Below are 24,346 nucleotides of genomic sequence, written 5' to 3'. Positions count from 1 at the left end.
TTTGTTATCTGCCGTGTTGGGATATTCTGCTTTTTCTTTCTATTTTGTATTGGGCTACAGCCGATAAACAATGTTGTGAGTTTCACCTGAACAGCAAAGGGACTCAGCATTACATATACAGGTATCTATTCTTCCCTAGACTCCCCTCCCATCCAGGTTTCCATATAATATTGAGCAGAGTTCCATGAGCTATATAGAGGGTCCTTGTCGTTCTGCTTTTTAGAAATATCTTTTCATTTCCGTATTTATTCCTTTGGCCGCACGAGGTCTCAGCTGCAGCCTATGGGATCTTTTGTTCTGGTGCACAGACTCTCTGGTGGCGGCACGCAGGCTTAGTTGCTCTGTGACATGTGGGATCTTAGTTCTCCAACCAGGGATCCACCTGGCATCCCCTGCATTGCAAGGTGGATTCTTAACCAATGGACCACCAGGGAAATCCCTATTCTGCTTTTCTGATTCAGAAAATTCATTGCTAAATTTGATCTTTGCTGTGTGCTTGTTCAGAATACAGTTCCAGACAGAGTCTTATCAACTGATTTCCATAGGTGCTCCTTTTCCCTCTAGCATGTAAATTAAAGGCCAGCTGCTTTACCTGTTAACAGAGAACTGGCTGGATCACTTTCCAGCTCTCCTGCTTAAGCCGATGACACGGCATGCTGCCGGTTGTGATGGTGTTTTGAGAGGAGCCAGCATTTGTGGTAAACTGCGGCAGTGGAAAGGGAACTCCAAAACTCATTTGGAGGGAAGAGTCTCTTTCAGCTTAGAGTGTGAGCTGAAACGGATCTCCTATCCTGTGCTCCTCTAACACTTCCTGTGCTGCTGCTGCTGCTGAGTCGCTTCAGTCGTGTCCGACTCTGTGCGACCCCATAGACGGCAGCCCACCAGGCTCCCCTGTCCCTGGGATTCTCCAGGCAAGAACACTGGAGTGGGTTGCCATTTCCTTCTCCAATGCATGAAAGTGAAAGTGAAAGTGAATTTGCTCAGTCGTGTCCGACTCCTAGCGACTCCATGGACTGCAGCCCACCAGGCTCCCCCGTCCATGGGATTCTCCAGGCAAGAGTACTGGAGTGGGGTGGCATTGCCTTCTCCGAGACACTTCCTATATCATACCATTAAACATCCTCCCAGGAACCAGAAGCTCCAGGAGCTTCTGCTGAATCACTTCGTGCCCAGTATCATGGTGGACCACATTTGCAGGATGTGGGGCATGAAAACCCCCTGTGGTTAGACAGCTGTTCTCAGTTTTTAAAACACTTGTGAGATGGTCAAAAAATTATCCTCAGGGCTAGCAATAGAAAAGAATGTTATAGGGGTTAATTTGCCCATATTCACATAACTGGTATGTTGCAAAGCCTCGTTTGGACTCAAGGTCTTGCTTTTTCTTTGCTAAGTTTGTTTATTTTTACATCACACTTTACCCTCAGAGAGGACGTGTAAGACCTGCCCTTCAGGGAGGAAAGGGCCAGTACGCTGAAGGCTGGCATGAGGATGTGCCTTGGTGGTGGTGTGCAGGTGCCAAGGCAGGTCTACCTCTTCGTGGCCCCGTGGACTGTGGCATGTCAGGATCCTCTGTCCTCCACCAGCGCCCATAGTTTGCTCAGACTCACGTCTACTGAGTCGGTGATGCCAACACTGTCTTAGTGCACCACATAGCAAAGAGCGAAGCACAGCCTGGACCACACGGCTCTACTGACGGTGTGGGCCCCGGTACAAGTGGACTGACAATCTGATCTTCATCATATATTTGAGAAAGAGAGACCATGCACCAGATGCTCTCAAAGTGGGGTCCCTGCCTGGACCAGCAGCACCAGTGTGACTTGGGGAGCTTATGACAAAAGCAAATTGCGGGGCTTCCCTGGCGGGCCAGTGGTGAAGACTCAGTGCTTCTATTGCAGGGGACACCGGTTCAATCCCCGGTAGGGGAACTAAGATCCTGCATGCCATGTGGCCACAAATAGATAGCTTAAAAAACGCAAATTTCCCCAGATCTACTGAAAGAGAAACTCTGTGGGCAAAGACCCAACAAGCTACAGTTTAACAAGTGATTATGTTCCAAATGACCCTGACACACATCAAAAGTTGAGAATGTAGAACCAAGACACTCAGAAAACTATTTTCATTCACAATTTGCTCCCTGTGGTGAGGATAATTGTGTAAAATATCCTTGAATGACAGGACGTCAAAGAAACAGATCCCTTTCATCATGTACCCATTAAGCACTTACTATGTACCCCTTGTTAGGAAACATATATAAATATGGTTCCAGCCGTATTTGAGCCCATCCAGTATCGACAAGATGTACATATTTGTTATGTATTTTTGGTAGATATTTGATTTGCCAACAAAACAGAGATGAAAATAGCATGTCTGGTGGCTACCTGCAGTACCCTCTCAGGAGATGAAAAAATGTGGGCTAAACTCCTTACTGTGCTGTTGCTGTTATCAAACCATCCCTCGGTCTTTTAAGAGATGGGGAAATGAAGACAATTCATGAACATCTTAACAGGGTCACAGTTTAAAGCATACATTCATTTGATCAATGACCAAAACAGAATGCACAGCCTCATACTACGGTGCTTCAGCCTTTGCCTTATGAATCAGCTCCAGCTGCAAGAACCTCAGACTAGGTCAGGATCACAAAACCATCTCTTACCTGCTCAGCAATTAAATGTGCAACAGACTTTCCCTTCTATTTAACTTTTATTAAAAGAAGTGCTAAAGGTACTGAGATACAGTACATCATATTTATTACCAAAATTATTAACAAATATACAAAACTTATACATGTAATTTTCTTACATCCATTTCCTCTCTATAATACTGATTTGTGTTCAAGTAGGTTATCTACAGTATGTAAACATCCCTGTGATTGACCTCACACAGATTAGGAAAGCCCGCTAACCCATGCTTTTATCAGACACTTCTTTTTATTTGGCTTTCATTTCGTAGCATCTAATCGTCACATTTGGCACATGGAAGAGACATCTACGGTGCAAAAGGGGCAGATTTTCTGGTTTCCTTCCCAACAGTTTTTCAGGGGCACAGTTAAAGAGCTGAGGGAACAAGAGCGCTCTAACTCGACGGAGGTGGATTGGCTGTGATGCCAACAACTCTTGGTTCAGCCGTTCAACTTGAGCTTAAAGTCAATGCCTCTTCCTTCTCCCACCCCCCATCCCCCCCATGCAATGCCAGTTAGGCCTTAACCTGGTCTTAAAAGGACGGAAAGAGATTCCATCCAGCCCAGACCAAGCGAGGTTAATCTCACCGAGCAATCATTCCGTGTTCTGTGTGGGTTGGTTTGTGCAGTGCGATGCGCCTGCCAAATCCATACATGGAGAGAATAGAATATAACTTTAAAAAAAAGCCCCCAAACAGGAGATTAGAACAGTTTTCAACGGCCACCTCTGCACTGAAAAGCTCAGCCTCTCTGAGGTGGCAACGAAGACAAACGCCTTCGTGAGTGGCGGAGACAAGCCAAGCCCGCCATGCGTAAGGAACCTCAGACTGCACACCTTGGGATACAGGATCACAAAAATTTAAAAATAAAATAAAATAAAGGTCGTTGGCGGTTCTGCCCCCCTCTGCCTGTGTTTCCTTTTGAGGATGTAGCTTAATCTCACCGAGTAAAGCTGATCCAGGGAGAGCTCCGCGCGCCCCCGGCCGCGCTCGCCCGCTCGCCCGCCCTCGCGCCCGTGGACCGGGCGCCTCTTCCGCGAAGCCCGCCCAGAACGGCCAGTCTTGGCCGCGCGCCCGCCTCCCGGCCTCCGTCACCACAGGGGCGCGGGCCCCTCCGACGCCCCGTAGAGCTCCGCCAGCTTCCGGAAGCGGGGCCCCCAGTCCGTGAGGAAGTCGAAGCTCTGCTCCGAGTCCGACGTGGCCGACTGCAGGGAGCTGAGCGAGCCGGCGAGCGAGCCGTCGCCCTCGAACATGTAGGTCTGCAGGGAGTCGAAGGGCGGGGCCCACAGGTCCATGTCGGCCTCGTAGAGCTTGGCCAGCACGTAGCTGTGCACGGTGCTGCCGACGGCGCACGTCTGGGGCACGTGGCGCGAGAGGCTCTCGATCTCGGGCAGCATGTCCTGCCGCGTCTTGGGTGCGCCGGCCGCCTGCGCCTCGCGGGGGTTCCACATGGCCGCGATGTCGAAGGCCTCGGTGTCCTCCTCGCCGCCGCCCTCGTCGTCGTAGCGCACGATGTTCTCGTGAATGTTCTCCTCGTCGTCGAGGATGTAGGGCTGCTTCCGGTGCCTCCGCAGGGACAGCATGAGCAGCACCAGCACTGCGGGCACAGAGGGGCCGGGTGGGCGCGGGGGCCGCGCGGGCCCTGGGAGCGGGGAGGGCGGGCAGGTGTAGGGGGGAGGCTCGGGGCGGGAGTCGGGGGCCAGGCGGGGTTTGGGCGTCACCTCACGGGCACCCCGGTCTCACTCTGCCTGCCGCGTAAGCGGAGCGCTTGCTGCGCCTTACCTGATGTGTAATTCCTGGTTCTAGTAGTCTCAGTCATGTGCAACCCCTGCTACCCCGTGGACTGAAGCCCCTCAGGCCCCTTTGTCCACGGGATTCTCCAGGCCAAGGATGCTGGAGTGGGGTGCCCTTCCCTTCTCCAGGGGATCTTCTCCACCCAGGGATTGAACCTGCATCTCCTGCGTTGGCAGGTGGGTTCTTTACCACCGGCAGCCCCTGGTCTCTGCCTTACTTTATCGCAGTGAAATGCGTGTGGGTGTCTACACCCAACCACCCAAGTGTAACGTCTCATTAACCAGGCACAAAGCCCAGTGGCCCGCCATGGAGGATATGCTTAAGGATTGGGTGATGTCTTCTGACTAGGTAAGGATGCATGCGTATTGCTCTTATTGCAATGTGAAAACCTTACTCTGTAGGTGAAATCCTGCCTTTTTTTAAATATTGGTGTCTCTATAGGATTCTACTCTAAATATACTGTTGACCCTTGAGCAACATGGATTTGAACTACTGGAGTCCACTTCATTGTGGATTTTTTTTTTTTTTATGGTGAGTACATGGTACAGGACTTGGGCTTGGTTGCCGCAGATGCTGAAAGGTGGATATTGTGGGCCAGCTGTTAAGCTGTACACAGGCAGGGCTGCACCCCTCACCCCACCCCACCGTTGTCCAGGGGCCAGCTGCGATCCTGTAGTGATGCAAATGCATATAGACACATGTGCTAAATATGAGCCAGAGTCTTTGTCTTTTCATGTTTTCTCCAAAAAATAAGAGCGCATGAATGACTGCCATTGTCCAGTTAACTCAGATCCCTCAAGAAAGCCTCCTTTAGAGAGATGGTCGTGGCTTTCTGGATCCAAGGGTGTTCACGGAAGAGAGGGAGTGAGCAGTGGCATTTTATATAATTCATATGTTATCAAAGAAGCGCCACACTGTTAGATGTGCCCTTGCAGGTTTGGATAAAATTTTATCCCAACAAATGTTTCTTTTTTTCCTCCAGGGTATGTGTTCAGTGGGGTTTAAAGGAGAGATAGAGATAAGCGCATTGAACTGTTTATCTCTGTGACTGAAAATGTTTTCCAGGAAGTGTCTTGAGGTTTTGGCTGTAGAACCGCTATTGATTTTTTAAATTTTTTTCTGGTGTGCTTTGTTACAGCTGGTGAACGTGACAGCTTGACAACCCTGCACAGTAAGACCCGGGTTTATCCAAGGAAGGGAAATGGAGTACAGTCATATGCCCGTTAAGATTATGGGCTAACCTAAAGAAATCATAGTAGCGGTTTTTAAAACCTGAATGTGGAATGTGAGTTGCAGTTAATAACGTTAATACATGGTGTTTCCCTGTATAGCTTGGGTGACACCATGCACGCACAGGAAACAGATATAAACTCTTGTGTGTTGTCTCTGTGTTGTAACCCAGCCTACAGAACCGTGGGATTTTGGAGAAGTGGGCTAATCGGACTTAAAGGAAGTGGTGGCTTGAAGTGGGCTGTGGTGGTTGGGGTGTGATTTGGATGGATGGATGCAGGTTTGCAAAATGGGACTGTAGGTGAACTTGCTGTGTTTGTGGGATTCAGGGAACAGTTACTAAACTGCAGTATTTGGAGGAGTTATCTGAAGCAAAGGGGAAACAAAGTTGAATATGACATGATTTCTTTTTTTATAGGCTGGCGATCTAAGGAGATGATAGATGTTAATGATTGATATCAATCAGGCAGTGATAAGGACTATCATAGAGCTATAAGAGCTTCACAGAGATCACAGAAGCAGGACCAGTTCCTTCTTCCTGGCACACTGGGAAGACCTCCCCACCAGTGACGCTGGAGTGATGGGTGTGGGATTTCAGAAAATGCTGGGAAGCAAATTAGAAAAATCTCTTAAGTTTCTACTGGGAAGAATTCTGGTATTGCCAGAATTTTTGCCAGTAGAAATTTCCAGTAGAGAATTAGGGACTTTATAGAGCTCTTAAAAAAATAAAGATTGCTGCATGGCTTATTTTTTAGGTAATCTGGTTTAAATGGCTCAGAAGGTAAAGAATGCACCTGTAATGCAGGAGACCCGGGTTTGATCCCTGGGTCAGGAAAATCCCCTGGAGTCGGGAATGGCAGCCCACTCCAGAATTCTTGCCTGGAGAATCCCTTGGACAGAGAAGCTTGGCAGGCTACACACCATGAGGTCACAGAAAGTCGGACAGGACTGAGTGACTAACACTGTCACTGATTTAAGTAATAAGTATTATATAACCCCCTTAAAAAATCAAATTTTGGGGAAAATGACCCTATTCCACTGAAAGGCTTCCCTGACAGAAGAAAATTGGTTCTAGGGATGCTTATTATTTAGGATCTGTAGGCTCAATGCCTATGAGATAGGGCCTATGAGATTTTCTGGGAGCTAGATACACATTTGAGATGTGAAAAAAATACATAGTTAAAATTAATATGCTTATATACTTGTCCACAAAATATTTTTTTGACAAATCAACTGCAATTCAATCTTACTCAGTTTTCTGAATTATATTTAATGTGAAATGTGCACTTTTAGAAAAAAGCACCTAAGAGTGTAAGGATTTTAGGACAACTTTGCTAAGTTGAGGTACTGAAAACTGTCTGTTCATCACATACAATTCAAAAGACAAGACATAATGGGTTTGGGAGCCACAGGATAAATTGCCCCGTGCACACCACTTCTGGCCTAGGCGCCTCTGTGCCAGTCTCTCAGTCAGTCTCTCTGTAATGGTGGTTCCTTCTACTATTTGTGGGATAGAGTGAATCTATCATGTAGACATTTCCTAAAGACAGAAGTAAGGGCAGCCAGACTGGAAATTTCTCCTAGGAGCAAGTTTCTTCAAAGGCCTCTTGCAGGGTATCCTGTTATGCACTCAAGGACCCCCAGTGCCACCTTCTGGACACTCAGGGAACTGCAGGAGGGTTTTATTTGTCAGTGTAGAAAGGGACCAGAAACCTAAGTCCTCTCTGATCCAGGGATTCAAGGACTTAGAAAGGCAACTTCTTTATACTGTTATCTCCCTTCCCTTAGCACTGAGCTGAGACAACAATAGTGATCCACGTGGTGTACTTGAAAATGGTTTTTGAGAAGCATATTCAGCAGGCCTACTAGAATTGCAGTCAAGCACTGACATTCTGCAGTCGGGCCTTTCTTTGGTGTGACTCAGTCTCTTGGTGTGGAGGTAAACTTCAGATCAGGGCTTAAATTCTGATTGTCCCCACTGCTTTACTCTTTCCCCTTGTAGAATTCTAGGGTTTCTTCCATGTTGAGTAATAATACTGTTTACGAAGTCCGCTTTTCTCTAAGCAAACTATCTATGCTCTGAATCACCTCAGTCAGCAGAGGTGGGAGCTGTGCACAGACATTTTCTTGGTTTCAGGGATTGGTTTAGGTGTTTCACTGTTTGCTTTTGAGTGTGGATGTTGAGAATGACGGCACGAATGGCCTTAGGTACCAGGGGGGCTGGGTGGCTGCCTGGCAGGCAGTGTGGCTCTAGACGAGCAAGACCCCCTGTCCCAGCAGCGCCCTCCCACTGGCCTGTCCTCACGCCTCTCTGCTTCACCAGCGGAGGCCCCCGGCCCTGGCAGGAGGCCCACGGCCCTGGGCCGTGTGCTTAGGCCCCACACAGCCTACCCTCCCAGCTCCCCATGTGGCTCAGTCTGAAACTTCTTTCAGCTCTCTGCTCAGAGATGCTCTTACCAGTGAGGTCTTCCCTGACTGCCCACTTAAATGACGCCCAGCTCTGTCTCCTCTGCTCTCGGGACTCCATGTCCCTCCTTCCTTCTCTGTAACACTTACCACCTCCGGGAGCTGGGGGTGAACATTCGGGAGCAGGGCCGCACTGCTCAGATGCAGGGATGTGCAGAGTGGGGCCTGCCTGCCTTTCAGTCCTGGCTCTGCTCCTGAGGTTTTGCTTGGGCCTGTCGCTGCCTGTTTGTGATTTGTAATAGCTGTTCCATATCTGAGAGGGGGGCGTTAGGAAAGGGGATCATCACATCCTGTCCAAAATTACCATGTAGGTTCTGTGATGTCAGAATGACTTGCTTTGTTTCAAAGTAAGCTCTGTGAAGGCTGGGACATTTCTCTCTTACTAATCCCAGGATCTATTAATCCCAGCCTGGCTCTAATAAATGCTTGATAAACGTGTGCTTTGATCTGGCCTTGAAGGAAGGGACAGTCTTCCCTCTCTTTCCTTTTTCCCAGCATTGCTCCGCCACCCTTGCAGTCAGCCCGGTGTGGAAAACCAGTCCTGGCCGGCTGAGTTAGGACGCCGACAGGATGCTGTCTAGGGCAGCATGTGCAGGGCCCCCCAGTGTGGGGAGGAGCCGGTCACTCACCTAGGAGGCCCCCCCAGCATGGGGAGGAGCCGCTCACTCACCCAGCAGGACGAAGACGCAGGCCAGGATGGCAATGAGCGCGCCGCGGCTGAGGCTCACCGGGAGCATGTAGGCCTCGGGGCTGCAGGACAGCACGTGGCCCTCGTCGTCACAGCCGCACACCTGGATGGTCAGCGTGCCCGTGCTGCTGAGCGCCGGCGGCCCGCCGTCCGAGATCAGGATGGGCAGGTAGAAGACACTCTGTTCCTGCTGCCGGAAGCCGGACCTCCTGGTCAGAATGCGGGCGGTGTTGTCTGGAGCGGACAGGGATTCCAGGATTGGAAAGGGAAGAGGGAAAAAGGGAAGGGAGTGGAAAGGAAGAAGCACGGAGAGAGTTAATTTCGGGGATCGGGGAAAGCAAGGGGCAGGAACTCGGTGGGGAAGGCGGGAGAAGGGACAGCATTCCCTGGAGGGGGTTGGCTGCTGCCGCTCAGATTTGTCAGGATCAGCAGTTGGGTTCAGAAAAAAAGATTTTTGCTTGCTTCTAGGCAAAACCCTGAGGCCCAGGAGAGAAACCCTTTTTGAGAGCCTGTTTTCGCCTTTGTGACATAAAGTGCCCAGGGCGAACTGTCAGGCTTCAGATCTAACTGAATTGTCCCTGGGAACGCTTGGCGGAAGTGAACAATCACTGGTGGCTTGTGGCCCCTGTTTGTTCTCACTCAGCAGCTTTCCAAGGCCCCACTGCTGCTTTTGTGCCTCCAGGAAGAGAATGCGGAGGAGCCCGTGTGGCTCTGGCAGACTGCTGCTTTTTGCCACTGTGGCTGGATTCCTGTCTTTGGCTATTTTCTTTTATGCCTTTGAAATGCAGTCACCAGTTCCTGGGCTTTCTGATGAACTTGCTCATTTAGCAGAAGCTTATTTGAAATCCCCTAATCATATGACACACCCTGTTATTTCCCACTACTTGGTGGTCTGAATTTAAGCAGTTCATAGGAATTTGGTGAAAATTCACTACTGGTTTCCCCCCTAGTTTTAAAGAGGATTAGCCAGCTTGTTTGGTATGTTTTTACAAAGCTGGTGTGTGTGTATATTTACATTTGCTTAATGTAATGTTTTGGGATCTTTTATTTTTCAATCTGTTCTCAAGTTTTCTTGAGGGGGTTTTTGCAAAGCTGGTGTCTTTTTCAGCAGAGGAAAAGTTTGAGATCTGGAAGGACATATAAGCAGTGACTCTCAAAGCCAGCATTAGCAATATGGAAGGTTCTCTGGATGCATTTCATGTTTTACAGGGAGGAGTCTAGAACGTCATAAAAAATTCTGAGAGCCTAATCAAAGGAAACGTTACTAATATCAGTATCAGTATTTCTTACATAATAAAGGATTATACTTTTCCACACTCTTGACTTTGGATATTTGTATACGGTTTGCTTTTGATGATGTAAATGAGCAAAGGGGATCCGCGTCACTTCCGGGCAGCAGCGTGTAGCAGCCGGTGTGATTCTGGCGCTCTTGCCTCGGTGTAGTGTGTGCGAGCGCGCCAGATGGAGAGCCCGGCAGCCTGGGCCACCTGCACACGGACACCTGTCCTGCATCGCCAGACCCGTGGTCGGCTTGCGTGAGCAAGAAGTTAACTTTAGTTGAGTTAAGCCTCTGAGACTTTGGCGCCTTTTGTTTCCAGAGCCTAGACAGCCTATTCTAACATGTTCTTCCTTATTAATTTCCCACCTCTTCCTCCCGCCGTGTTTTCACGAGAGTAGTTGATTCTTGAGTGCTTATATGCACGGTGTTTAGACTTCGCATGCAGCAGCTCGCTTTCTCTTTAGCACCACTTGGGGAAATAATGGTGGTCTCACCCTGTCACACGGGAGAGTTAAGCCCTGGAGAGGTCATGTAATGGGGTCCAGGTCACTGGTTTACTAACAGAGCTGGGATTTGAACTCTGGTCTCTGACTCCAAACACATACCCCTTCCATTGAGTTATGTAACCAGTTAGTTTTGTAACAATGTTGAAAATTATTTAGCTAATTGAAATCTCTATCTGCTTTTTACAGGCCTTCTTTCTTTCCTTTTCTTCTCAGTGGAAAAATATAGTTGGTTGCCAGCCTGAAGATTATATTTGTATTTTCACCTGCCACGCAGTCTACCTAATCTCTGTTTTGTAAATTTAATAGCTAAGAACTATTAATTTTGCTTCACAGTTTTAATTTTTTTTCCAGAAATCATATTTTTCTCAAACAGAAATCTTTTTCATTTTCATCAAGGACAGCTCATCAGAGTTTTAGAAAGCTGGAGAGGAGCTTGCATCATATATTTCTTGATCTCAGAATTATTTAAGATTAAAGAAAAAAAGATCAGTATCACATTCCTGAGACTGGTCCTAGAAAGGGGCTGGCATATAGTAGCAGATTTTTTGTTGAATATTATAATTGGAACTTGAATAACCCATTTGGAAATATTATTGTTTCCACAGTAACACAAAACTGTGTGTGTGGGTGTGTGTGTGTGTGTGTCTAAAACAGGAGGTCCCAACTTCCAGTCCCAGTCTTAATGTTTACTCACTCTTGATCTTGGGCTGTTTACTTTCTTCCCTCATCTATCAAATGAGACATGCCCATCAGAGGTGTTAGTAACTTCCTTAAGACCTTATAGGATTATTGTGAATATCAAATAAAGCAAAGTATGGGAAAATGTAGGTAAAACTATGAAGTATGCACTCGGTCCTTTTCACAGTGCTGTGGGGATTTAAAAAAGTAAGAAGCTTTACTTGAGACATTGCAGTGTTGTGTTCATACGTGAAAATAGTGTTTCAGGCCGCGAGTTGGAGGGCTTGACAGGAGATCCTCCATGTCAGATGTTTGACAGTTTTGTAATGAGCCTCAGTAAAGGATACTGGAGGGATGAATTGTCACGAGGAGGTTAAGAGTCATTCTCTCTGCTGCAGATGCAGGTTTCCGCTTTGGAAAACCTTCCAAGAGAGGACGCGTTCATGTTCATAGTCACCAGGCTCCAGTGGCCCGTCTGTTTATGGTATTGACTCCGTGAGTTGGTGTCCAGAGTCCTCGTTAAGAAACCTGCAGCATTTGCAGCTGGTGTGTATTGTCTGTGTACTGATCTTACACCAGTGAAGGAACCGTGACACTTAGGAAAATGGAGAAACAGCATCATGTGCTGTTTTCCCTCCCAGGGTTTCTACTATAAATCCTATCCTGAAGGGGCTAAACGACCTTTTACGGGTTTCCAAAGGAAGGAAGTTTCCCTAGTGGCTCAGATGGCAAAGAGTCTGCCTGCATTGTAGGAGATGGGTTCGATCCCTGGGTCAGGAAGATTCCTCTGGAGAAGGAGCTGGCAACCCACTCCAGTATTCTTGCCTGGGAAATCCCATGACAGAGGAGCCTGGTGGGCTCCTGGGGTCACAAAGAGTCGGACACAACTGAGCAACTAACACAAAAGAAGTAGATAAATGAATAATTCAGAGTTTGACCCAGCGAAAATATCAGGACATTTAATTATAGTATTTCTGTTGTTGTAATTTATACTACTATTCCTTTCAGAATTATCACAATGTTTTGATAATTTTTTTTATGTAGAAGCTTAAAAGGATGACTTGGAAAAGTGCTTTCCATTTAGAATAAAACAGGTTTGATATCCTCAGGATTTAGTAGCAAAACATCGTGTGGGATGGAATTAATATTTTGACAGTTGAGGCCAAGACTGCTGCTGCTGCTGCTGCTAAGTTGCTTCAGTCGTGTCCGACTCTGTGCGACCCCATAGACGGCAGCCCAGTCTCCCCCTTCCCTGGGATTCCCCAGGCAAGAACACTGGAGTGGGTTGCCATTTCCTTCTCCAATGCATGAAAGTGAAAAGTGAAAGTGAAGTCGCTCAGTCGTGTCTGACTCTTTGCGACCCCATGGACTGCAGCCTACCAGGCTCCTCCGCCCGTGGGATTTTCCAGGCAAGAGTAGGTGTGCCTAAATCACGGTCTTTGTTACCCTTCATTTAGATTGTTAGAATTGACAACACTTTAGATTGGAATAAAAATGAGGCCACACAGCCCAGAGAAGTGATGCCCTTCCTCCCCAAGGTCAGACTAGTTGGTAGCAGACCTAGCAACAGAAGGGGTTCACTCGACAGATTTAAGTTACTTTTTCACTTGCTCTGACCTTTCCCTGAAAATCCTCTGGCCACAGTACAAAAGCCGCTCCTCTGCCCATCTGTGCCCAGTGAAGAGTGTGCTTGGTCTTATCAACTCCGTAGCTGATCTGAATGCTTTTTGGAGCAGAGGGGTGTAGAATGCTATTCTGGCAGAGCTGTAGTGGGAAGCACTTTCTGCCATAGGAAACCCCACCTGACTGTTGTTTCTGAATCACTCCAAAGTACTCAAGAGGTTTTGGCGCCAGAGCTGCTCACTGTGTTTCTGAATCTGCCCTTTGTTCTCTGTTACTCAGCCTCCGTCTCCCTTTTGTTCTGGGAGCTTTTCTCTGTTTCCCCCTTTGATCCTTGCTTAGAAGCGTCCCCTCAGGTTTCTCTGTCTAGGCTGCTTCTGCCTCCTTGCTCAAATCCTTCTCATAGTTAAAGAGCGCACAAACAAGGCTGCTCGGTGGAGATGAAGGAGGCCCTTAGCCTGTGAGCCTCCATCGTGTCTGGCCCAGAGCCAGCGTGCACATGTGTGTGAACTGACTGAGTAAACATTTCAGAATAAACAGAGGACGTTTTTTGTCTTTGATGTTCTGAAACAAAACTTTAAGAGGATCATACAGATGAGCATGCCTTCCAGGCTACTGACATTACGGAGCCAGTGACCTCCGACACTGTGTGCATGGTATAGCAACCCACGGTGTCCAGCCCACGCTGTGGAGATGCACCAGCAGCCAGCGGATTACCTTGGTTGTCCCTTACGGTGAAATTGGGGTTGTTCGCAGCCTCAGGAGCCAGGCTGTAGTAGAAGTGCTGGCCGTTGCGTGGGTCGTCTTGGTCCACGGCGCTCACGGTCTGGATCAGCTGAGGGGGGAACGTGAAACCGGGTGAGTTAGTCAAAAGCTTCCAGGGAAGATGACCCCCCAGGTTGCGTTACCTAAGGAGGACATCCTGAAGCTCCCCTCGCAGGCCCTGTGCCATCTCACAGCCCAGACTGAAGCGGTTTATTGCTGGGGCTTCCCAGGTAGCTCAGCGGTAAACAATCCTCCTGCCAACAGGGACGACTCAGGAGAGGCAGGTTTGATCCCTGGGTTGAGAAGATCCCCTGGAGAAGGAAACAGCAACCCACTCCAGTATTCCTGCCTGGGAAATCCCATGGACAGAGGAGCCTGGCGGGCTGCAGTACGTGGAGTTGCAGAGTCAGACACGACTGAGCTACTGGGCATGCGCGCATGCGTCAGCAGGCCCAGGGCCGATGTCAGCTAAATGCTTTGGACGTTAGATGTCGAAATAACACTGTTCTCACTCCTCCTCTGGCCCTTCTTAGGCAGTCAAAGCTGAAGGCTGAGTGGAAGGACTCGGGGGCGCCACAGGGTCCTGCTTGTTCCCTGGTGTTCTGTCCTCTCACCTCACCTTCGGGTTCATAGTTCACGGTCAGATTGCTGTCTTTGAGAGTGAAAGTGTTAGTCGCTCAGTCGTGTCCGATTCTTTGCAACCCCATGGACTGTATGACTTGCCAAGCTCCTCTGTCCATGGAATTCTCCAGGCAAGAATGCTGGAGTGGCTAGCCATTCCCTTCCCAGCTCAGGGATCGAACCTGCGTCTCCTGCATTGGCAGGTGGATTCTTTACCATCTGAGCCACAAGGGAAGCTTTGAGAGGCCTCTGTTTAAAAATGACCAATACCTAGTGGGCAGTAAACAGACATTTCATTAATTAATGGAAAACAGATGTGAGAGAATGGGTCGCAGAGCAGTCACTGTTGGCAGGAAGGGGAGCTAGATAGAGTGAAGAGCACAAGGACCCCCAGGGGTAGGGTTACAGAACAGACAGGAACCGGAAGCAGAGCTTGGGGCGGAGGCGAGCAGGAGGTGGGGCCGAGGCGGGCAGGAGGTGGGGCGGAGGCGAGCAGGAGGTGGGGCGGAGGAGAGCAGGAGGTGGGGCGGAGGCGGGCAGGAGGTGGGGCGGAGGGGAGCAGGAGGCGGGCAGGAGGTGGGGCGGAGGCGAGCAGGAGGTGGGGCCGAGGCGGGCAGGAGGTGGGGCGGAGGCGGGCAGGAGGTGGGGCGGAGGCGGGCAGGAGGTGGGGCCGAGGGGAGCAGGAGGTGGGGCGGAGGCGGGCAGGAGGTGGGGCGGAGGGGAGCAGGAGGTGGGGCCGAGGCGGGCAGGAGGTGGGGCCGAGGGGAGCAGGAGGTGGGGCCGAGGCGGGCAGGAGGTGGGGCGGAGGCGGGCAGGAGGTGGGGCGGAGGCGGGCAGGAGGTGGGGCGGAGGGGAGCAGGAGGTGGGGCCGAGGCGAGCAGGAGGTGGGGCCGAGGCGGGCAGGAGGTGGGGCCGAGGGGAGCAGGAGGTGGGGCCGAGGGGAGCAGGAGGTGGGGAGGTGGCTTCTTGAGCGCTCTGGCCAAAGTTGTGCCGTTCCCACCTGCTCTCAGAGCACTGAGTTTCTATGAAGGTTTGATGACCAGGATGGAAAAGTGGGTAGGAAAGCAATGTGGAGTACACAGCTGAGACACTGGCTGGCAGACGGGGCGGTGGGGGGGGCAGGGGTTGTAGAGACAAGGTGCTGAGGGGTGGGCCCCCTGTGTGTGTGCTCTCCCACCAGCCAGCAGCACAGACCGCCCACCCCTCGGGCCTGGCTCCAGATGCCCACTCCTGATGTCAGAAGCTGGCTGTTAACAGCATAGAAGATGGAACGTTAGAGGTCAGCAGGTTGCTGAGGTGGGCTTGCTGAGTCTCTCTCCATCTGTAAATGAAGGAGGGTACCGCTACCATCACAGCATCCCAAAGAGTGAGTAACCCGAGGGGAAGCTTCCAGCAAGGGGCTCGCTGTAAACACAGTGTTGCTCAGACCCCCTTTGGGGGAGGGCTTGATGCCTTCACCTGTCAGTCTCTCTGGGGATGGCCTCAGCTGGTGACACCCACCTCCCCACAGTCTCCACATCCTTCCAGAACAATCTGTGTCCAGCGACTGATAGAATGGTATAAAGGCCTGGCCATCCCATCTCAACTCAGGAAAGCCCTAGTTCTTGGCGTCGGTGGGGTCATCCACGGCTGGGTGTGTGCACCACTGCTGGACGTCTCTTGTCCAGCCGTGCAGAAGCTCTTCCCTTGCACAGGAGTTGGTCCCAAGGGCATTCCTGATTCATTACTAAACATCCTAGACCAGAACTCCAGCTCAGCTCATGCCTCCTGCTGAACCCAAACTGGCACTGGGTCCTTCAGTCTAAAGGTTGGGAGGATGGAACTGAGTACTGGAGAGGGATCAGGAGAGCCCTGAAGAGGACTGTGGCCCAGCCGCCCAGCCCAGGGTCCCTGCTGCTCCCACTCAAGGGTCACCCCAGTGCCCCATCCCCTCCCAGACAGATCCTGTACCCTCCGTCTGGTCAGACACGTGAAGACACGTTTCTTTGTGAATGTTATAAACATGTGAGTATGTGTGACTTGGCAGATAGTCGTTTCAGAGTATCTGACCCGTGGAGTATATATGTATGGTGGAGACCTGGGGCATCTGACTGGTTGGTTACAGGGCTCTCAGAAACGTGAGTGAAGACATGGCTTCAGAGCACCTGGGCCTGCTCTGTTGGGCCTCCCCTTTGCCAGGCCTCCCTTCTCCCGGGCCTCCCCTCTCCCAGGCCTCCTCTCTCCTAGGCCTGCTCCCCAGGGCCTCCCCTCTCCCGGGCCTCCTCTGCTGGGCCTCCCCTCTCCTGGCAGGTCTGAGTCCATCCCTGGCCTCACTCGCCATTCCAGAGCCTGCTCGGCAGGCCTCATGCCACCCTCAGCCTGCACCTCAGACGTCCTCAGATTTCCCTCTGGGCTTGCTTCGCTGAGGAAAGCACACGTCCCAGCTCGGCCGATGCAGAGCTGACGACCGTGGCTGACAAATCTCACACGAGGAGGCCTGAGTCTTCATAAGCCAGACGTACCTACTGAGCTGTGTGCTTTTGAAAATCTTCAGAACATGTCCCAGAGCCAAAACCAAAGGGTTGGATTTAAATCTCTTGGGCTGAAGATGACGCGTATGACAGACTGCGATAGACCTGTGGCTCTCAACCCGAACCTTCAGTTGGACGTGAAAGTTCATGTGCGTCAAAGGGCTGTATGAGAGCCCAGTAGAAGATGGACGCGGAGACACAGACATGGGGAGGCGCTCGTGTGCCGCAGAGGCAGGTGCAGCGGGGCCGTGCTGCTATCCTGCCATTCATTCCCAGCAGGAGGGAGAGGCTTCTCTAGGGGCCTGAGGGGGTTCCATGTACTGCGTTCCTGTTACTCTGTGTTACAGAATAAAAATGGCTTCTCGTCATATTGAATATTAAGTGTGTTTGTCATGGTAATAATCCTGTATAAAACAAAAGTTTTTATGTTGCATTTCTACAATATATATGTAATGTTACAATATAAAAATTATTAAAATGAAGGCCCAAGTCTCCTCACTCAACTCTCAGCTGCCTTGGGGTGGTGGCTGTTGCTGTTCTCTCCGGCCTTCCGGTTTCTGCTCACATGCAGATACAGCTTGATATGCCTTCAGGCCTGCACCTGTAGCCTCTGTGCCTCCTCTCCTTACACACATAATAACACGGGTCATTCCTTATGCTGGAAAGTGTTAATTGTAACTTTTATTAGCTGCATAATATTTCAAGTTTCTCTAGACTAGAAATGCAATAGATACGGAAGTAGATTTATCTTCAACTTGTTGAAAAAAGTGTAGGCGTGCTATAGACCATGGCTCTGGGTTTCAGGAAGGAGTGGATGAGGTAACTTAGATGCGAATGACTACAGGACACATTTCCCCGCTCCCCCACCTGGGACAAGGGAGTCACTTTTCCTTTGGGAGGAAAGAACGGTAAAGATGCATTGAGGCAATCTTTGCGGAGTTCAGTTTCTGGTTGTATAGACAGAGTCTGTGCGCGAGATGTTGCAGGAGAGGGAGAGAGCAGTGGAAGCAGAAGCTGCTTTACAGTCAAAACGCCTGCGTTACCAAACCACGAGTGCTTGCCATCTGCACCCAGCCCCTGGACCAGAGTCCTCAGGGTCGCAAAATAAGCTTGGAGGAAGCAAGGGAGTCTGATGGGACAAAGGTAGAGAGGACAGAGTCTTCAAAAGTAGGACAGAAGCGAGAGGGCATGTGATCTGAGGTGTGGCGGGTTGGGTATGGTGTGGGCACCAGCCTGACACATGCGTTAATCACGTGGCCGTTCCAGGCACAGTTCAGATGCTTTTCAGCTGCACCTCTGGGATTTAGTCAAACAGACATTCACTTAGGTTTTAAGCAGACTTAAACAGGCAGATGTATATGAAGATGATGGCGCTAAAGCTCTTTCGAATAAGTAGACATTTGTTCCTTAAGATGCCTTTCCTCTCAAAACTTGATGTGACATGAGGGTACTGAGAAAATGGGTGTTTCGGCTGAGGGAGGAGAGAGTGTAGAAATAGGGCATATGGCCCCTCAGGAGGATGCTTGCTGTCAGAAGAAAGGGAGGGAGGAAGATACAGAAAATGAACCTTTCTTACTGCGGATGTTTTCAAGGATTAGTGCTAAGCGGAGAAAAAGACTCTCCTTTCTTTTCCCCCTTGATCTTCATGGTCCCTCTTTTCCAGGATCCAAGGCACGTGTTACTACAATTGGTTCTGTACAGTTCAGTTACAAGGTGGGTAACTACCTTGCTTCACAGCCTTGTTTCGATCATAAAATGTAACAGAGGTTCTGAATAGTTGTCTTAGCAAATAAGTGGTTGCAACATGATAAACAGAAGCCGGGGACTCTTTTACAAACTGTCAGCTTCTGGAGTCTAAATTCCTCTGATGGCCAGTCTGGTTCTCTGTAACCCGTTTCCCCGTGTTGGAAGGCTAACCACGGTGCTGAGGCTGCTTACCTGCCCTGCCTTGGCGTTCTCACAGACGAAAGCTTCATAGAATCTGGGGAACTCCGGAGCATTGTCGTTGACATCTAAGACTTTGATTGTGACAGGAACACTTCCGACCTGGGACGGATTGTCTAAAGGAGGCACAGACAAACACCAAGGGTGAGGAGGGTCCAGAGAGGCAGGAAAGCAGCTCTTTGTTGGAGCAGGCATTGTCTCCTCACTCTGGTTTTTGAAGGAGTGGATAAAGACCATGGAACTCTTAACGCCAGGTTGCGGGGGGTGCCTGTTAAGAGTGTGGCTGGAGCATGAGTGTGGGCAGGACAAGGTGTGTGCTGGGCCTCGCGTGTGACGTCAGGAGGATGCGGGGCCGGGTGGGACTCCTGGGGTAGCAGACATCACGAATGAATCTCAAAAAGAGTTTTTGAGATTCTCACTTGGCTTAGACTTCAGGTTCTGGAATTGAAGGCAGGCTGCAGCAGTGAGAGTGTCAGCAACAAGCTCTTTGCCTGGGAAACAGCGCCCGGCAGCTCCGCATCGAGCTGCCACATCCTTGAACGACGTGAGCATCTGTGCTTTTCATTTTGTGCATCTGCTAGCAAGATGTGTCCTAATGTAACTGCATCTTCACTTTACACCGCTTTGGCCTACAAAAGGTTTCATAGGAACCCGATACTTTCAGATAGTGGGGAAAACCTGTAATCAGTTCTTTGAATTACTGTTTCAGAAGATTTTACATTATTCATGGGATTACAGGCAACACCGTACATTTTTTTCTGCTTTTGGACTTAGGAGATATTACAGGATCAAACACACACCAAATCCACATTTTTGGCTGAGACTGAAGCTGCTCACAGTCACTCATGGGGAAAAGTACCCTTTTGGTCTGTCTTCTGCTTGACACTGCCACACAAGGTAATTTCACAACCCCACTGCCGACCCTCCTGTCTTTTTCTGTTTTGGCCACCATCCCAGGAAGACAAAACAGAAATTATAAGACATAGGAAGTATGCTTAGTAAATAATTTTATTAAATCTCAAAATGCCCTGTTCTTTTGGTTCATTTTTTCCCTCAAGAATATTTATACCTTGTTTTTCTCCTAAATATTTATATTGCTTGGTTAGCAAGAGTGCTGATGTGTTTAAATTTTTCCGTTGTAACTTGTGCTGGTGCTTCTTTATACAGGCAATGATGAAAATTTCAGAAAAATGAGAATAAATGTGATCCGTAGTCCTACCACCAGAGATATCCATTATATATTGTGTATAATGTTACATGTGTCCAAACTCTCCCTCTCTCTCACACACACACATACACACTGAAATTAAGAAAAAAGTTTGATTTAGAACTTTAATATTTTAGGGAAAGATTTTCCTGAAAGTCATTGAAATGTACTTTGAAATTAATTAATTGGCACACTAACTGGTATTAATGTAAACAGGATGTTCTCATTTCACTGTATGACTGTACCATCGTTTGCTTAGTCAAGCCGCTGTTATCAGACATTTAGGTGTTTCCCCTCTTTTAAAATGACAATGCAGTGGACATTTTGGTTCATAAAATCTTTGTCAATATTATGACTGTTTCCTTAAGATAATTAGTAGAAGTAGAATTCTTGAGAAAAGGTGTATGGACTCTGAATAAAGATTTCTTACCAAATTGCCCTCATGACTGACCGTACATACTTGTGTCAATACGTTTGGATGTACCATTTCCCTTAACATTTCTCATAACTTCAGTTCAGTCTCTCAGTCGTGTCTGACTCTGCGACCCCATGAACCGCAGCATGCCAGGCCTCCCTGTCCATCACCAACTCCCGGAGTCCACCCAAACCCATGGGTGTTGTGAAAGAAAAAAATGGAACGTAGTAGCATATAATTTGTGTTGAGATTATACTCTGTTAATTTAGTTTATTAATTTTCAATTTTATTTTCAGGTTTATGTTAATAGTCTGTTGTAAGATGTTTCAAATTCTTACATGCATGTACATGTATATGTATGTGCCTGATAAGGGTGATATGTTATAAATGCTTCCTTTCATCCAATAATAATGCACTAGTTGCATTCCAGTCTTATTCAAGGTTGGAAGCCTCTCAGCTGTCTCAGGAGTGGCCCCTGTTCTTCATGCAGAAGCAGCTCCATAGTTTAAAGACGCTGCTTCTTGTGCTGCTTCTGCGTGATACTCTTGGTTTTCTCTCTAGCAGGACTAGGTATACAGAGATCCTCAGTAAGTATTTGAGCTAGATACATTCATTCAATTGCGTAAACCAGAGTTTCCATTTTTTTCCATAAAGAATACAATTTTTGTTCCAACAGGCTCTGGAAACCTCCACTTTCTACAGTGCTTATGTTTTGTCACTAATGGAGGCCATGGTATTGTTTTACTCACTCATTTCCATAGCAAGGACAGTGATATTATGCCAAGAAAACTCTTCCCGGTCAAGAGGCCTTGCAGTCATTAGGGCGCCTGTCGTAATGTCCACATAGAAGAATCTTCCAGGATCACTGCTTCTGTCAATGGAGTATCTGTAGAAATGGAGATTAAATGCGTTGTCTTATTGGATAAGCATATTCATTCATACTTAGAGCATATTACATGAGAGAACTGAGTGCATACTATGTGAAACAGGACTAGTTCTGGATTATAGGCCCTTGGAAGACTGCATCCCTGTTTTATCACGTCCAAAACCACTGCCTGCCCCCTAAAAAAAATCCCCAAATGCAAGACAACAACAAATTGTTACTGCTTCGATTTCCTCATTCAGAAAATGAAATAAAATGGAGTGTCAAAGTCTTAGGGCAGTTTTATGCTTTCTAAAGATCAGTCTCAGCTATTTTTAAAGCTTAAAACTGTTCTAAGACTTTAGGGACACTCTGAATATCAACCCCTGTCTTTGTTCAAAACAACTTTTATTCAAATAAGTCCAGAAATGCTGCTGAATTGGAACTGGAAAAGACCAAGTTGTGTGGTCCCGGTTCCCACAAGTAGTATCACCTATTGAGAAGGAAAAATTTGAATCAGGTCCTTTGTAAGCATACTAATGACTGACTTGTTGGCAGATACAGTTATGTTATCTGCTAGATGGGTGTCCTTGTCTAGGGAATGTTTTTAGCAGGATGGACCGGGGTCTGTCTAGGTTGTTTATTGTAAATAGCCTGGAATTTATGGGGCACAGCTTGCTTGAAAATGTCATGTGAGTAGTGTAGTTAATGGAGTATAAAAAGCAGATGTTACATAACTAAGACAGCTTTCAGTCAATGCCCTTCGTTCCTTGCTCATACCTTTCATATTCCGTGTGGACCAACATGCATCCTTATACAGAAAATAGAAGGATATTTACAGGCACCTACACCTAACGGTTCTAGACCTCTCTAAAGTGAAGTTGCTCAGTCGTGTCCGACTCTTCGCGACCCCACGGACTATATCCTACCAGGCTCCTCTGTCCATGGAATTTTCCAGGCAAGAGTACTGGAGTGGCTTGCCATTTCCTTCTCCAGGGGATCTTCCCGACACAGGGATTGAACCCAGGTCTCCTGCACTGCAGGCAGACGCATTACCCTCTGAGCCACCAGGGAAGCCAGACCTCTCTAAGGAAAGAACAATTGAAAGTGTTAGTGATGGTCGTGTCTGATTTTTTGCGACCCCATGGACTGTAGCCCGCCAGGCTCTTCTGCCCATGGGATTTCCCAGGCAAGAATACTGGAACGGGTTGCCGTTTCCTCCTCCAGGGCATCTTCCTGACCCAGGGATAGAACCCGGTTCTGTCCTTGCAAGCAGATTATTTACCACTGAGACAGCAGGGAAGCCTGAGGAAAGAGTGCGTAGCTCCTGTTTTGCTGTTGTTTGTATCCTTTGAGTCCTTATTCACCTTGACACTGGGTAAGATCTGTAATTCCTGTTGAAGCTGAGTTGGATACCGGACCCTTTGTGTTTTCTTACCTAAGTTGTCTTACTTGGTGCCCATCTTGGGAGATTCAGTAGGTGTGGAGGGAAGCGTAGGCATCTGTATGTTCAAAAGCCTTCTAAGGGATTTTGATGTGCAGCCATGATTGAGAACCATTCTTTAGAATCTTATGTAGTCCTTGGTAATGGGCAGTAGTTATGATTGCTGCCATCTGCTGAATACCAGGCATTTTATAGCTTCTTTTTAAATTCTACAGCATCTCTAAGATATATTTATATATAAATTTGTATATAAGTATATTTATATATAAATATATCAACCAAGAGAAAAGGAAACGAAGACTAAGAGAAGTTAAGTCACTTTCCCACAGTTAGACAGCTAATAATTTTCAGGTAATAGTAAGATCTGAAATATACATGTTTATATATAAACTATTATATATATTATAGATTGTAAATTATGATTAAACACTGGAGCAGGGAATGGCAACCCACTCCAGTATTCTTGCTTGGAGAATTCCATGGACAGAGGAGCGTGGTGGGCTACAGCCCCTGGGGCCACCAAGAGTCAGACACGACTGAGTGTCTGACACCACACAACACACATATATGTGGATATAAGCTGTTGTAATATATTGGGTTCAAAATTCCACTTAAAGTTGCCAGCGGGTACAAACGAACCTGTTTACCAAACAGATAGTCACAAACGCAGAAAACAAACTATGGTTACCAAGGGGGAAGGTGGGGAGAGATAAGTTGGGAGACTGAGACTGACGTGTGCACATGCTATATATAAAATAGCTAACTAATAGGGACCTGTGTGTAGCACAGGGGACTCTGCTCAGTATTCTGCAATGACCCATATGAAAACAGAATCTAAGACAGTGAATATGTGTATAACTGATTCAGTTTGCTGTACCACAGAAAGTAATATAACATTGTGGATCAACTATCATCCAATAAAAATTAATTTTAAAAGTTGCCAGCAGAATTCCCTAGCAGTCCAGTGGTTAAGGACTGCAGGCTCTCACTGCTGAGAGCCTGAGTTCAATCACAAGCCAATGCACAGCCCCCCAGAAATGTTGCCAGCCATTGCAATCTGTATCTTAAAGTTGTTGAAACTGGGAAATACCACCCTTTTGATGGCAGTAAGCAATGTCTTTAGTGCATTGTTTTTCAAACTGAAATCAGTATGCTGGGTTATGATTACTGTAGAAAGAAAATGAAATGGGTATAGGTATGCCAGACTATCACTTACAGTACGGGTAAATACTGATGGTAAAATGTTTGTTTCAGTATATATAAATACATACATATAGATTATCCCTGTGTATATGGGGCTTCCCAGGTGGCACTCGTGGTAAAGAATCTGCCTGCCAGCGCAGGAGACGTAGGAGACATGAGTTGATCCCTGGGTCGGGAAGATCCCCTGGAGGAGGGCATGGCAACCCACTCCAGGATTCTTGACTGGAGAAGCCCATGGACGGAGGAGCCTGGTGTGGTAGTCCATGGGGTCGCAAATAGTTGGACGCGACTGAAGTGACTTAGCATGCACGTACCTCTATATATTATTTGGTCAAGCATTTTGTTTCAAGTGTGCATTTTTTCCTGTTGAGATTCAGGATGACTGTTCAGGGAATTAAAAGGTGAGGTGACCACTAAAGGCTGGAGAAGCTGGAATCA

At 48.1% G+C, this 24,346-nt stretch overlaps 1 protein-coding gene across 1 annotated transcript in view; it reads right to left on the bottom strand.

Moving 5' to 3' along the window:
* Positions 1-3,767: 3,767 nt before the first annotated feature.
* The window catches only part of CDH20 (cadherin 20), a 51,833-nt gene continuing 31,254 nt past the window's right edge, over positions 3,768-24,346 (bottom strand). The window contains exons 7-11 of the mRNA XM_068993611.1: positions 21,149-21,285; positions 18,772-18,893; positions 13,655-13,772; positions 8,837-9,088; positions 3,768-4,273 (exon numbers count right to left, since the gene is read on the bottom strand). Of these exons, the coding sequence (XP_068849712.1) occupies positions 3,768-4,273; positions 8,837-9,088; positions 13,655-13,772; positions 18,772-18,893; positions 21,149-21,285 (1,135 nt within the window). The remainder of the gene's footprint in view (positions 4,274-8,836; positions 9,089-13,654; positions 13,773-18,771; positions 18,894-21,148; positions 21,286-24,346) is intronic.

The sequence above is a fragment of the Capricornis sumatraensis genome, chromosome 21 (assembly GCF_032405125.1).
Source record: "Capricornis sumatraensis isolate serow.1 chromosome 21, serow.2, whole genome shotgun sequence".
NCBI lineage: Eukaryota > Metazoa > Chordata > Mammalia > Artiodactyla > Bovidae > Capricornis > Capricornis sumatraensis.
This window is presented reverse-complemented; position numbering and strand designations above follow the sequence as displayed.